Source organism: Diceros bicornis, chromosome 6 (assembly GCF_020826845.1).
Source record: "Diceros bicornis minor isolate mBicDic1 chromosome 6, mDicBic1.mat.cur, whole genome shotgun sequence".
Lineage (NCBI taxonomy): Eukaryota > Metazoa > Chordata > Mammalia > Perissodactyla > Rhinocerotidae > Diceros > Diceros bicornis.
In genome coordinates, this window is record NC_080745.1 from 20405314 (window position 1) to 20420623 (window position 15310).

At 32.8% G+C, this 15310-nt stretch overlaps 1 protein-coding gene across 6 annotated transcripts in view; it reads left to right on the forward strand.

Annotated features, from left to right (window-relative positions):
- ERO1B (endoplasmic reticulum oxidoreductase 1 beta) overlaps nt 1-14020 on the forward strand; it is a 64911-nt gene extending 50891 nt beyond the window's left edge. For 3 of the 6 annotated variants that reach the window (XM_058542970.1, XM_058542972.1, XM_058542973.1), the window contains exons 11-17: nt 447-539; nt 671-917; nt 1935-2004; nt 4346-4432; nt 5816-5949; nt 10988-11044; nt 13699-14020. In XM_058542970.1, the coding sequence (XP_058398953.1) occupies nt 447-539; nt 671-917; nt 1935-2004; nt 4346-4432; nt 5816-5949; nt 10988-11044; nt 13699-13714 (704 nt within the window). In that variant the 3' untranslated portion in view covers nt 13715-14020. The other 3 variants (XM_058542971.1, XR_009220426.1, XM_058542975.1) reach the window with 3 other exon arrangements.
- Nucleotides 14021-15310: the final 1290 nt, after the last annotated feature.

A 15310-nucleotide genomic window follows, 5' to 3' on the forward strand; every position in this document is an offset into this window, starting at 1 on the left:
CTCAGTATCTAGTAGGTTCAAAGAAAGAACATCTAAGGGAACGGAAAGGGAGAAACAGCTCTTGTTAAGCCAAAGCAGTGACTTTAATAATTATGTTTGCTTTAATAAAGTCTTAGCCTAAACCATGAAAAGTCTGTGCTGTTGCCTCTGGGTAACATGGGAACTTGCCAAGTGCATCCACAGTGTTTGGACCTCCAGTAGCCCAAACCTTTTCTATCATATTCTCCATCAAGTTATCATATTCCGTTAACTCCATTCTGAAGTTAGAATCTTATTTTATCTTCTAGTGAAAGAATCTTGATCTACTTATTTTATATTATTCCTTGATTTATTTATAATGTCCTTGAATCTTAACTTTAAAAATAAGCCTGAATACTCAATCTTCTGATTCAGTATTTCTGTTATATAAATGAGTGTGATTTCTTTCTCAATATTTTTCTGAATAGGTTTGTGTCTGGAGAAGAGAGTCTTCTATAAGCTTATATCGGGACTTCATGCTAGTATTAATTTACATCTATGCGCAAATTATCTTTTGGAAGGTAATCAGATTTTTACATAGAAATTTTGCCTTCTATTAGTATAAAAATTGTTGGGGGGAAATACATATTCTCTATAGAGAAAAAATATCCTACTTACTAAAAGTATATAATGTATTTCTCTTTCTCTTTAGAAACCTGGGGTAAACCTAGCTGGGGACCTAATATAAAAGAATTTAAACGCCGTTTTGACCCTGTGGAAACCAAGGGAGAAGGTCCACGAAGGCTAAAGAATCTGTACTTTTTATACTTAATTGAGCTTCGAGCTTTATCAAAGGTGGCCCCATATTTTGAGCGCTCAATTGTCGATCTTTACACTGGAAATGTAGAAGAAGATGCTGACACAAAAACCCTTCTACTGAATATCTTTCAAGATACAAAGTAAGAATTGAGTATCAGTGATTTGAAATTCTTCACTCTATTTGAATGTGAGGTAGTGCTTGAAATACAACAAAAACTGACTCCTAAAAGTTAGTTAGGAAAAGGGAGAATTAGAACTGAGAAGGAAAATGGCCAATAGAATAGCAGCAAAATTTAAAAATTTTTCTATAAATGTTGACTAAAAAGCTTTGTTGCATTAACTTTCACACTTGAGAAGAGGATGTTTCTAAATATAACTTTAAATTTTATGTAGTATGTAATTTAAAACTATGATCATGCACCACATAATGTTTTGGTCAACAACGGACTGCATATACGACGGTGGTCCCATAAGATTAGTACCGTATAGTCTAGGTGTGTAGTAGGCTATCCCATCTAGGTTTGTGTGAATACATGCTATGATGTTTGCACAACGATGAAATTGCCCAACGACACAATTTCCCAGAACATATGCCTGTCATTAAGCGATGCATGACCGTACTTTAATGCTCTTTCTACCAATTTTGTAATCTTCCAGTTGTTATTTAAATTCAGATGGTCTTGTGTTAGCATGAAGATAGCTCAGGGAACATTAGCCTTACCTTCTAGAATATAACCTTTTAAAAAAAATTCTTGGTCTATAAAACTTGAGTTTACTGGTTGTTAAAATGAGCATGGAGGAAAGTTGGATTAAGAAGTGTTTAAAGTATAAATTATGCATTTAATTTATAAAGACTTTTTAAAATGTTAAGAGGGTGTTGCATACTTTTCATATAAATTGTTTTTAATGTTTCAGATTATTTTTATCATGTAATTTTTTAAAACATTACAATATTATAAATTACAAAGCCATCTGTATCTTACTTTAGTCTTTTATTGAATAATTTATGTGAATTGTTTGCTGCTGTTGTACATTACTAAACCTTACCTGAGTAAATAATGAACTTTAAATATTTGTAGGGATAGAAAATTGTACCAGTGCTCTAATACACAGTACTTGAATTTTTCATGTAACTTATAATATTGTCATTTCATCAGGTCCTTTCCCATGCACTTTGACGAGAAATCCATGTTTGCAGGTGACAAAAAGGGGGCCAAATCATTAAAGGTAAAGAGTTCTTGATTGGGGGACAGAGTGGGGAGCAGATTACTGGCTGTGTTTTAATCCTATTCATGTAAATTCTTCTTTCCCAGTTCTCCAACTTGTTGAAGTTAGTCTGATTGGATTTTACTATAAATGATTTGAAAAGCCCTTTCTCCATACTTTCTTCTCATTTCTTTTCTCCTTCCTAGTTTGACCAAGTGCTTAGGATTATCTTCAGTCATTAGTATGACCAATGAGTATGGCACCTTTGTAAGTGTCTTTCTAAGGTATTATTTTGAGAGAAAGTTTTATTTTGAGAGAAAGTTTTCTTACTTTAAAATCACAGTGTGTATTGTTTTGATGTGTCTTTCAAAAAATCATGAACTGTTAGCCACTTTGAAGGCAATAAATAGTATATTTTTCTAAAGTTTCTTTTATGGAATGTTACAGTTTTTGAAACTATTATATCTTTGTCCTTATGGAGTAACAAAAAAGGCAAAAATTACTTGTTAACCTGTGATATCAGAAGGAGAATATATTGTAGGAACATTATGAAACTTCACATTAGGAGCTCTTTGTTTTCCTCTGCTTACAATACTTTAAGGAATACACTGTACCCTTGAAATGTTCATAAAAGTATTTGAAATTGACTGGTAAATAGTCTTCTAGTACACCTCCATGATCTTTTATATGCAGTTGCGAAATCCAAAAAGCTCCAAAGACTGAAAGATTTTTCTTACATTTGGTGTAAATTAATTTGTTAGCTAAACCTACCCTGAACTTATGTAAGAATATTTATAGTGTTTTTTTAAAATTCTGCTTTGTATGAATATTCTTACATTTTGTTGGAGAAACATTAATGTATTTGATTACAGGGTGTTTCATAATAAATAGCATATGTACTGTATTTCTAAAATCTAAAAAATTCTGAGTTCTGAAACACATTTGGCCCCAAGATGTTTTAAATGTGGATATATTACAAGAAATAGTAAATTAGCACTGAGTGATTCTCCATTGGTAAGAGTTTCTTGGTATTTCTGAAATTAAGTAAGTAATTTAGCCACAACTATATTTCAGTTTTGGAAGATTTGTTTTGTTATGGTTGTTTTAGAGTTATATTGCTATTATGGTATTTAAGATAATGTCAATTCCTTTTGGTAATGCTTTCTATTTTCTAAATATTTATACAAATATACTTTTGATCTTCAGAATGTCCTTGTGTAATAGATAGGACAACTATAATTATGTATCTTTTTGTAGATGAGGAAGGTGAGACTGAGGTTTTACAACTAGCTTTCAACTACAAAATGCTGGAAATTTTGTTTGCTGTTTTTCAAAGGTGTATAAAGGAGAACCTAAGTCCATTTTCCATCTGCTCCAAAGAACATGAATTACATGAGAATGGAGAGCAAAGGAGTTTTTGTGTTCTTTTTATATTGTCTTTCTTTTGGCCAAGGTATTGATTCCTCGCAACTCTTTGGGCACCTGGGCAGGGCTTGTGGTGGCCAGAGTTTTCAGGCTACTTGCTTCTAGCTTCATGCAATAAAATGTCTACCTCAGTACAATAAAATGATTTTTATGTTTAAAGTTTGCCATGGGAAAAAGTTGAGGGAACTTTCTCTTAACTAGCATTAACCTCAGATAAGGTAAGACTGACCTTAAAGTTATAGAAACCATGTACAGGTGCTCACAGTCAGAATTCTCCCCTGTATAGGAAACTATTACAGCAAAAGACAAGGATCCAGTGAGCAAGCATCCCTGGAGAAGCTGCATTAGCAAATGTGGGGTTGTGAGACCATATACCTTGTATAGCCCTATGATTATCGATGCTGTTCAGAGCACATTGAAGCACCTGTTACAAATATAGTGTGGTACTAAGGAGAGAGATGAAAATTGATCATTGTTGCAGGACTAGCTTTCTAATTTAGACTCACACAAAACAATACATCAGAATAAATAAAACATAAAATAGATATATTTACCACTGTTGTATGCAGATATTAAATGGGAGCAGCAGTTAAATTCCTTAAAAGTAAAAACCATGTATTATTTACTTTTGTGTCCCCTATAGTGCATATCTTGGTGCTTTGCATAGAGTAGCCCCTCCATAAAAAAGTTTGTGGAATTAATATGTAGAATGAATTTTATAAAAATTTCCATTAATTTAGTTGGTTTATGTGCCATGTTATGCAATACAAATTCAAATATTTTTCTTCAACTGTGGAAAAACACAACTAAAAAACTTTAAAATAAACTTCATTAATAAATTCATTAATAAACTTCAAAACTTTATTTCTTATAATTCAGACAACTGCAGTTTGATTTTAAAAGTCTAATTAGAATGAAAATATTTTCTGCATGTTAGGAGGAATTCCGGTTACATTTCAAGAATATCTCCCGCATAATGGACTGTGTTGGATGTGACAAATGCAGATTATGGGGGAAATTACAGGTGTGTGTGCTGTCTTCTCTTTTGAAACTATTGCCTTAAATTTTTCCACTGAGGAGTTGAAAGTTTTTATTAAAATGTCCTCATTGTTCATTGAATTAGAGCTTAGAAATAGGCAGAGCCAAAGTGTGGTTTTTTTGGTTTTATTGATGAAAAAAATTAATATTAAACTCTGTGTGTTACATATGTATGTATAAGGATCCTTTTCCTATTCTATGTTAATGATTTTGGTTTTATTCATCTCTTTCTATTGGTACGATCTCAGATTCATTTCTGGAGTTGGTTATAAATAGAGTATATTAGTACTTTATATACCTATATAAAAGGTAAACTATAATCATATAAAAAGACTTAATTATCAAATTTTGGTCACTGAATTTGTTTCAATGATTAAAAGAAGGCCACACAGGGGCCTGCCTCGTGGTGTAGCGGTTAAGTGCGTGCGCTCCGCTGCTGGCAGCCTGGGTTCGGATCCCAGGCACGCACTGATGCACGGCTTGTCAGGCCATGCTGTGGTGGCGTCCCATATAAAGTGGAGGAAAATAGGCACAGATGTTAGCTCAGGGCCAGTGTTCCTCAGCAAAAAAGAGGAGGATTGGCATGGATGTTAGCTCGGGGCTGATCTTCCTCACAAAAAAAAAAAGTAAATTAAAAAAAAAAGGCCACATAATCACAAAATAGGAAAGTTCTGCCACGCAGGCCCATTTCTCTATATATTCAGTATAAAAAGGATTGTTTGATATTTATGTCTTATTTTACAAAGATGATATGTCAGAAAATGAAGAGATAGAATTATTTTAATGAAGGCTACACTGAAATCAGATTTTTTCATTTTCTCTAGTGCTAATAATTGAGAAATTATAAAGTGTAGGTATCACTAATAATCTCTCAGTTTTGAATTGCTAGGGGCTATAAAGAATGCTTTCAAGGTTACATATTGAATGAACGTTGTAATTCTAATATATTTTCTAGGTTAAAAAAGGCATTTTAGTAATTTGCAATAGGAAAAGAGGAAGACTATGAGATGGATTGATTCCATAAAGGAAGCCATTGGCATGAGTCTATAGAAGTTGAGTAGGGCTGTTGAGGACAGGACCTTGTGGACATCACTCATTCATAGGGTTGCCAGGAATCGGAGCCGACTTGATGCACATAACAACACAGATGACACGTGTCTAACAAATGTTAAACTATTCAGATTTCCTTAACAGTTTAGATAAATTTATCATTACATAATCTGTGAGGAAGTAGAAACTGTATTTTGCATAGTTTAACATGTTGGTGAAACAGTCCATATGCATTTCCTGACTCTCATCACAGTGACTATTTCTTTAAACCTTTATAGTAGTTGTTATTATATGAATTTAATTGTAAGCTTATCTTTAGACTCAGGGTTTAGGAACTGCCCTGAAGATATTATTCTCTGAAAAAGAAATCCAAAAGCTTCCAGAGAACAGCCCATCTAAAGGCTTCCAACTCACTCGACAGGAAATAGTTGCTCTTATAAATGCTTTTGGAAGGTAAGAACCGTTTTCACAGTGAAGACTTGATTCCCAGGCTGGGTTCAGCAAACTGCAAAGATCATCTTCTCTGCTAACGTAGTTTTTGTTTTGCTGGCAAAGGGATAGAATTATTATAATATATTATACCTGTACTCACTTGACTTAAGAGTGTCCTTAATGCAGACAAATCACTTTCTCTACAGGTCATAGGAAAAATAAATAATTTCAGATAGCCAGTATTTCTCAGTTTGCCTTCTTGATTTTGTGGGGAAAATATTCTCCTAATAATATTCTCTTTAGCTGATTATAACTTGTTCAATTGCAGTAGCAGGAGTAAGGAAAGCTTGGTTGAGAAGATGATGAAAGAAAAAGAGATTAAACCTTTCAACTGTACTTTATTTCTAAAGCTGAGGAGGCATTTTTCTTTCACTCGTTATTACCCCATTTTTTTCTGTATATGGACATAGAGTTTGCTTTTTGTCTGTACCACAGATGGTTTCAAAAATAATTTGAATTTGCCTACAGTGATACATGAGATACCAACTAACTGAGGAATACAGAACAGAAGGAAGAGAGTTATAGAAAATAATACTATGCTGCCCTGGGAAAAAAAGGCAAAAAGTCAAGTCAAGGAAGAATTTTTTTTACAAATTAGGGAACCAAGTGATACAGAGATTATTTCTTATGTTTTATTAACATCATTTAAAAAAATTTTGGGGGGGTGCTAATATAAATTATGTGGTGTTTTTTTAAATTTCAAATTCTACTTGTTCATTGCTGGTATATAGGAAAGTGATTGATTCTGTATATTAGCCATGTATCCTACAACATTACTATAATTGGTTATTAGTTCCAGGAGTTTTCTTGTCAGTTGTTTGGAGTTTTGTACAATCGTGTTACTTGTAAACAAGGACAGTTTTATTTCTTCCTTCCCAATCTGTTCTTATTTTTTCTTCCACTCTTTTTTCTGACTTTTCTGTTCTTTATTGATCAATTTATCTTATTCCATTTTCTCTTTTCTTCCCCTATCAATTATACATTTTTTAAAACTTTTTTTAGTAGTTGCCCAAGAGTTTGCAATATACATTTCTAACTAATCCAAGTCCATTTTCAAATAACACTATATTGCTTCATGAGTACTGTAATTACCTAATAATAACCAAGCATTCCCTATTCCTCTGTCTTGGCCCTTGTATCATTGCTGTCATTCATTTCACTTATACATAAGCTATAATCATCAAATACACTGTTACTATTATTATTATTTTGAACAAACTGTTATCTTTTATAACAATTAAGAAAAATAAAACTTATTTTCTTTATTCTCTGATGCTCTTCCTTTCTTTATGTAGATCCAAGATTTTGACCTATATAATTTTCCTTCTCTCTAAAGAACTTTTAACGTTTCTTGTAAGGCAGGTCCACTGACAACAAATTCCCTCAATTTTTATGTTTGAGAAAGTCTTTATTTCTCCTTCACTTTTTTTTCTTTCCTTTTTTTATTCGGGTATAACTGACACACGTTATATAGTTTCAGATGTACAACATAGTGATTCAATATTTGTAAACACTGCAAAATGATCACCACAATAATTCTAGTTACCATCCATCACCATACATAGTTGCAAACATTTTTTTCTTGCAATGAGGACTTTTAAGATTTATTCTCTTAGCAACTTTCAAAATATGCAATACAGTATTATTATACTCACCATGGTGTATAATATATCCCCAAGACTTATTTATTTTATAACTGAAAGTTTGTACCTTTTGACCTCCTTCACCCATTTCACCCACCCCGATCCCTCCTCCCCTCTGGCAACCACCAGTCTAATCTCTGTATCTATGAGCTTGTTTTGTTTTTTAGATTCCACATATAAGTGAGATCATACTGTATTTGTCTTTCTCTATCTGACTTATTTCACTTAACATAAACAAGATTCCATTCTTTTTTATGGCTGAATAGTATTCCTGTGTGTGTGTGTGTGTGTGTGTGTGTGTGTGTGTGTGTGTGTATCACATCTTCTTTATCCATTCATCCACTGATAGCCACTTAGGTTGCTTTCATATCTTGGCTATTGTAAATACTGCTGCAGTGAACGTGAGGGTGCATATATCTTTTCAAATTAGTGTTTTTGTTTTCTTCAGATAAATTCCCAGAAGGGGAATTGCTGGATCATGTGGTAGTTCTATTTTTAATTTTCTGAGGAACCTCCATATTGTTTTCTGTATTGGCTGTACCAATTTACATTCCCACCAACAGTGCACAAAGGTTTCCTTTTCTCCACATCCTCAGTAACACTTGTTATTTCTAGTCTTTTTTGATAATAGCCTTTCTAACAAGTATGAAGTGATATCTCATTGTGGTTTTGATTTGCATTTCCCTGATATTAGTGATGTTGAGCATCTTTTCATGTACTTGTTGGCCTTCTTCATTAGAAAAATGTCTGTTGAGATCCTCTGCCCATTTTTTAATTGTATTGTTTGTTTTTTGGCTATTGAGTTGTATGCTTTATATATTTTGGATATTAACTTTTCATCAGATATATTATTTGCAGATATTTTCTCTCATTCAGTATGTTGCCTTTTCATTTTGTTGATGGTTTCCTTTGCTGTGCTGAAGCTTTTTAGTTTGATGTAGTCCCATTTGTTTCTTTCTGCTCTTGTTGCTTTTGCTTTTGGAGTCACATCCAAAAAATCATCATCAAGATCGATGTCAAGGAGCTTACTGCCTATGTCTTCTTCTAGGAGTTGTATGGTTTCAGGTCTTGCATTGAAGTCTTTGGTCCGTTTTGAGTTAATTTTTGTGTACGGTGTAAGATAGTCTAGTTTTGTTCTTTTGCATGTGGCTGTCCAGTTTTCCCAGCACCATTTATTGAAGAGACTGTCTTTTCTCCATTGTATATTCTTGGCTCCTTTGTTGTAAATTAATTGACAATATATGCATGGGTTTATTTCTGGGCTCTCTAATCTGTTCCATTGATCCATGTGTCTGTTTTTATGCCAATACTATACTGTTTTGATTATGGTAGTTTTTAATATAGTTGAAATCATATGCCTCTAGCTTTGCTCTTCTTTCTCAAGATGCTTTGGCTATTTGGAGTCTTTTGTGGTTCCATACAAGTTTTGGGATTGTTTGTCCTGTTTCTGTGAAAAATGCCATTGGAATTTTGTTAGGGATTGCATTGAATCTGTAGATTGCTTTGGGTAGTATGGACATTTTAACAATATTAATTCTTCCAGTCCATGAGCACAGAATATCTTTCCATTTCTTTCTGTCTTTTTCAGTTTCTTGCATCAGTGTCTTGGAGTTTTCAGTGTACAGGTCTTTCACCTCCTTGGTTAAATGTATTCCTAGGTATTGTATTCTTTTTGATGCCATTGTAAATGGGATTGTTTTCTTAATTTCTCTTTCTGATAGTTCATTATTAGTATATAGAAACACAAGAGATTTTTGTTTTTTATTGATTTTGTATCCTGCAACTTTACTGAATTTGTTTATTAGTTCTAACAAGTTTTTTGGTGTGGAGTCTTTAGGGTTTCCTATATATAAAATCATGTCATCCGCAAATAGTGACTTTTACTTCTTCCTTTCCAATTTGGATGCTTTTTGTTTCTTTTTCTTGCCTAATTGATCTGGCTAGGACTTCCAATACTATGTTGAATAAAAGTTGTGGGAGTGGGCATCCTTGTCTTGTCCCTGGTCTTAGAGGAAAAGCTTTCAGCTTTTCCTTGTTGAGTATGACGTTAGCTGTGGGCTTGCCGAATATGGCATTTATTATGTTGAGGTACATTCCATTTATACCCACTTTGTTGAGAATTTTTATCACAAATGGATGTTGAATTTCATCAAATGCTTTTTTTTTTTTGCATCTATTGAGATGATCATATAATATTTATCTATCATTTTATTCATGTACATCACGTTGATTGATTTGCAGACATTGAACCATCCTTGCATCCCTGGAATAAATCCCACTTGATCATGTTGTATGATCTTTTCAATGTATCGTTGAATTTGGTTTGCTAATATTTTGTTGAGGAGTTTTGCATCTATGTTCATCAGGGATGTTGTCCTGTAATTTTCTTTTCTTGTGGTGTCTTTGGTTTTGGTATCAGGGTAATGCTGGCTTTGTAAAATGAGTTTGAAAGCTTTCCCTCTTCTTCAGTTTTTTGGAAGAGTTTGAGAAGGACTGGTATTAATTCTTTGAACGTTTGGTAGAATTCACCAGTGAAGCTGTCTGGTTCTGGACTTTTGTTTGTTGGGATGTTTTTGATTACTGATTCAATCTCCTTACTAGTAATTGGTCTATTCAGATTTTCTATTTCTTAATGATTCAGTCTTGGAAGGTTGTTCGTTTCTAGGAATTTACCCATTTCTTTTAGGTTATTCAATTTGTTGGTGTATAATTGTTCACAGTAGACCTTTATCCTTTGTATTTCTGTGGTTTCTGTTGTAATGTCTCCTCTTTCATGTCTGATTTTATTTATTTGAGCCCTCTCTCTTTTTTCTTGGTGAGTCTAGTTAAAGGTTTGTTGATTTAGTTTATCTTTTCAAAGAACAAGCTTTTAGTTTTACTGATCTTTCCTGTTGTCTTTTTAGTCTCTATTTGATTTATTTCCACTCTGATCTTTGTTATTTCCATCCTTCTAATAACGTCAGGCTTCATTTGTTCTTTTTCTAGTTCCTTGAGATGTAAATTAGATTGTTTGGGATTTTTCTTGTTTCTTGAGGTAGGCATGTATCAATATGAACTTCCCTCTTAGAACTGCTTTTGCTGCATCCCATAAATTTTTGTATGTTGTATTTCCATTTTCATGTGTCTCAAAGTATTTTTTGATTTCTCCTTTGATTTATTCATTGACCCAGTTGTTGTTCAGTAGCATGTTGTTTAGTCATACTCATTTAAAAATGGAAGCTTCAATGTTCAGTGTTGTTTACGTTCTTTTATTTTGGATTTTGCTTTCAAATTATAGCCTATATAACAATGTCAGTAATTTGAAATATGTACATATATTAGCTGTACTAATATGCTTTTTTTTTTTCCTCCTATAGGCTTTCTACAAGTATAAGAGAGTTACAGAATTTTAAAGTCTTATTACAACACAGTAGGTAATAAAGGCTTTTGTATGTCTAATTAGAGACATAAAGTGACTGTGTGAAGCCTTTTAGTCTTGGACATTCAGCAGAAAGAGACTAACCTTCAAAGACTTCAAGAATTCTGAACTCTTAAAGAGAAAATTCAAATGTTCACTTGAATATTTATGATTCTTAATAGATTATCAATTCAAGATATTTATAAATGAAGTATATACTTTTAAAACATGTAAGTTATACTAATTCTGTGTTTAATTTTGTATGTTTCAATCTGTTAAATAGTCTGCTATTCTGTTTGTGTAGAATTGGTTTTGTTCTATGTAGTATCCTTTACTTCCAGTTGTCAAACTTAAATGGCCATGTCTCCATCCTAATAACACTGTTAACATTCTGTTATGGAAAAGGAGAGCTAGGGAGCAAGTGTTGCTTAGGGCTAGTATCAGTGATAAAAATTTATCAGATTTTAAAATGTGTTTTTAGCCTTGCCTAGCTTTGGGTGTCACCTTCTATATGAAAGTGTCAGTGTGATGAATGGCCCTTTCAATGTATAGTTAGAGAAGTTACTTAAGACTCCCCAGGACTTTAATTTCATTGGTTTTTATTTAGGATTTTAAATTGCTGTTGTTGTTACTGTTTTGTTTTGGTCTAAAGGACCTGCTTTGGTAAAGGTGAATAAGTACTGTCCCCTATGCCACCCAGCCAGATTTCATGTGTGTATAGTGGGCTGGCTCAAGAGGATTCTTTACTTAGAACCTGTAAATCAGTTTATTTCGATTTTGTGTTTCTCTGTCCTTACTCCAATTTTAGAAGTTTTTGTTTACTTTAGGAAAACAAAAAAAATTGTATAAATATTTAAGTTTCCATCTTGATAAAATTTGAATGGGATTATATGGATTTATAATGTCAATTTAAACATTATTTACACAAAATTTACTATTTTAAAGTAAGCATTTTTAAAGGATTTTATTTTATAATACAATCTATGCAATCCTCTCTCAATCTGATTTTCTTTGGTAGGATATTTAAGCAGGTAGGATAGTTCAACCCTCCTTTAAACTTCCCCTCTCTCCACTTTTTCTTTTCATTTTAGTTCTTTGTATATAAATGGTACTTCATGTGACTTGTACCAACAGATGACTCCTAAGTCCTTGTCATTTTTCTAAACCTGGGATTTAAATATCCTTAATATTTAAAATATTGCTTCTTTTTAAAGGTGTTAGTAAACATAATGTGATTAATTTGGAGGTTGCGTCTGTGTAGAAGTAATGCGGGTACAAAATTGAGTTTCTCCTTAGACTCTTCAGTCTTTTATGAAGCAAATAAGTGCTCTTAAATCTGTATCTTATCCTGACAAAGTCTGGAATGTGTTTATTGATGATTTAGTGGCATATTTTAAATTGTATTTAGTTGGCTCACCCCTCTCTTAAAAATATTTAGTTGTCCCTTGGAGGAATATGGTTGGAGGGAGTAGGGTCTCACTAGTTAATTATTTTCTTACCCAATTTGTAACCTTTATAGACCCTGTTTTTTTTGTTGTTATTGATGGTGGTGGTGCTTTTTGTTAAGTTAAATAAAACAGGCTCGCTTGATTGGAGCCTCCTCCACGTTCTATTTTCATTTTTAGGGATGCAAGTATTGTATGGTGGGAGAGGGGACCTTAAGGTAAATTTGTCTAAAAAGTGAATATCTAAGTAATCTTGCTGGTAAATTAATAAGAATTATTCTTAGTGTTCATTCAGAGTTTAAGGAAATGTGAGAGTTTTGCACTTTGTGTCTATGATTACTATAAGTTTAAAATCTTTTTGGTAGTGTTACTTCATTCCCTCAGTTAAAGATAAAGGCTATTATTTAAACTATTTACTGGCGAAAATCCTTGGTCATTTCCATTTACTGCTTTTTTTCTTTACTGTGATTTGTTTCAAGCTTAGGAAAAACTGTATATTAGAGTGAGTTCTAGGAAATTAAAAGGTCTGGTTAGGGTAGAAAGTTGTTTTCAAGATTTTAACAAATTTTTTCATTACCAAGAAAATAAACAAATGAAGTATTCTTAAGCTGAAATTTAACTTTATTACCATAAATTAGATTGTAGGGGCAGCCTACATTTTTGTGTACATGTATATTTCTTAAATGACTGTAAAAGCTGTAGGAATCTTTGTTTTGTGAGCCTGGTGATGTTTTATGATCCTTGTGATATAAACTTTTTCTAATCCATATACCTTTTGTTGTGAAGTGGTACTAGAGTACTGATTGCATTGTGAAAATGCCTGGCTGGTAATACCTCTTTGCATTTTGTCTGTTATCTCATCGCCTAATTTAAAAATCCAGCACTTGATAATATAACTGACAGAAATGATTGTACCAGCTGATGAAGTAATGAAAATGAAGAAAAGGAAAATATTCCTTCCTTCAATGGAATGAGTTTATTTTTTTCTTAAGTGGCATCTATGTTAAGTTAGAAATACTATATATTAAAGTTGGTAAAATTTGAATGTTTCTCCTGTGTTGATTCTTAGATTATGAGGAGGATCAGACAGAATAGTAATAGTATTCACAGTTTTGAAATTTGATAAGTCAGACGTTTTATTTTGACATTTTAAAGTGAATTACTCAATACTTGTAATCTCTGTATTTATATAAAACACTGTGCCATATTTTCCAACTTTACCTAGGTGCCATTGTATATAAGAAAGAACAGCTATTTTGATCTTCATCAGCATTGCCTTCAGCTGGAAATTTGGGAACAGGTCACAATAAACCTCTCAGCAGTTTGCAAACTGAAGTACCTGCAGAAACCATAGCTACTCACCAAAATACACATACTGGGTGCATGGTATCATGGAATTATTTGGTAAAACAAAACAACACAGACACACACACACAAATTTGTGTACTTTTAGCATCTACAGGTACAGCTTTTATTTTAAACAGAATTCCATATAATCTGCTGTTGTACCCACCAGATTGCAGAAAATGTGAATTAAAGTAAATGTTTCTGCAATTTTTCTTTCTTGTTTTTTTCCCTCTTTTTAAATGCTTGCTTTTATAAGATGAAGATTTGATTATAATTTGTGGAGAAGGGAGAATATATATAAATAGTCTAAGGTTGTTTCCTATAACAGCAAGCATTGGCAGCCATTGTAGTAAGGGCTTTGCATGGATTATTTAATCTTCACAACAGCACTAGTAGATAGGTACAATTACTTCTCTGTTTTACAAATAAGAAAACTGAGGATAAGAGAGGCTAAGTAACTTGTCCACAGTCACAAATTCTAGGTTGTGGGACTAGAATTTGAAACTAGAAAGTCTGACTCCAGAGCCTCTCCTCAGAATGTGGTGTATTTGTGTAATTTCATAAGTTGGCTTATTACCATTCAACTAAAAATTGGGAACTTCTTTTGATTTGTATTGAGTCATAAGGCTTTTTAAATATACTTATTTAATTTTTTGAATAGGTAATACATTCACATGGTTCAAAAACCAAAATATATAAAAAGCTATACAGTGGAATGTCTTCTTTCTGTCCTTGGCCCAACTTCCCATAATGCACAGCCTCCCCCCGCCCTCACCATAAATAACCTCTGTTCTTGGTTCCTTATGTTTCCATCCATACTTTTTTAGGCATATACAAACAAATACAAATGTAAAGTCTTATTTTTTTCTCTCATTTTTACCCAAAGAATGGCATCATATACATACTGTTTGCTTCTTTTTCACTTAGTTTTTCTTGGCAATCTTCCCATATCACTCGATAGCTTACTCATTTTTTTTTTGTAGTAACTGCTTAGTAGTCCACTATATGAATGTGCAATCATTTAACCAGTTGCCTATTAATGGGCATTTGGATTGATTCCAGACCTTGTATTTATGTCACTTCAGATGTATGTAATTATGTACTTGTAGAAAAAATTCCCCAAAAGGGACTTTTTGGGTCAAAGACCATGTGCATTTGTAATTTTGAAAAATATTAGAATATTGCTCGCCATAGGGCATGGTTACCAGTTCACATACCCACCTGCAACTTAAGACAATGCCTGCTTACCCACATCCTTACTAGTAGTTGTTATTAAAAAGTTGGATTTTTGCCATTCTGATAGAGGCAAAATTATATATCAATGTGATTTAGTTTGTATTTTTCTTATTACGAGTAAGACTACCTTTAATATCTTTAAGAGTCATTTGTATTTCCTTTTGTGTTCACATCTTTTGCCTATTTTTCTACTGCATTATTCATCTTTTATCAATTTCTAGGAGTGCTTTGTTAGGGATATTAATCCTTTGACT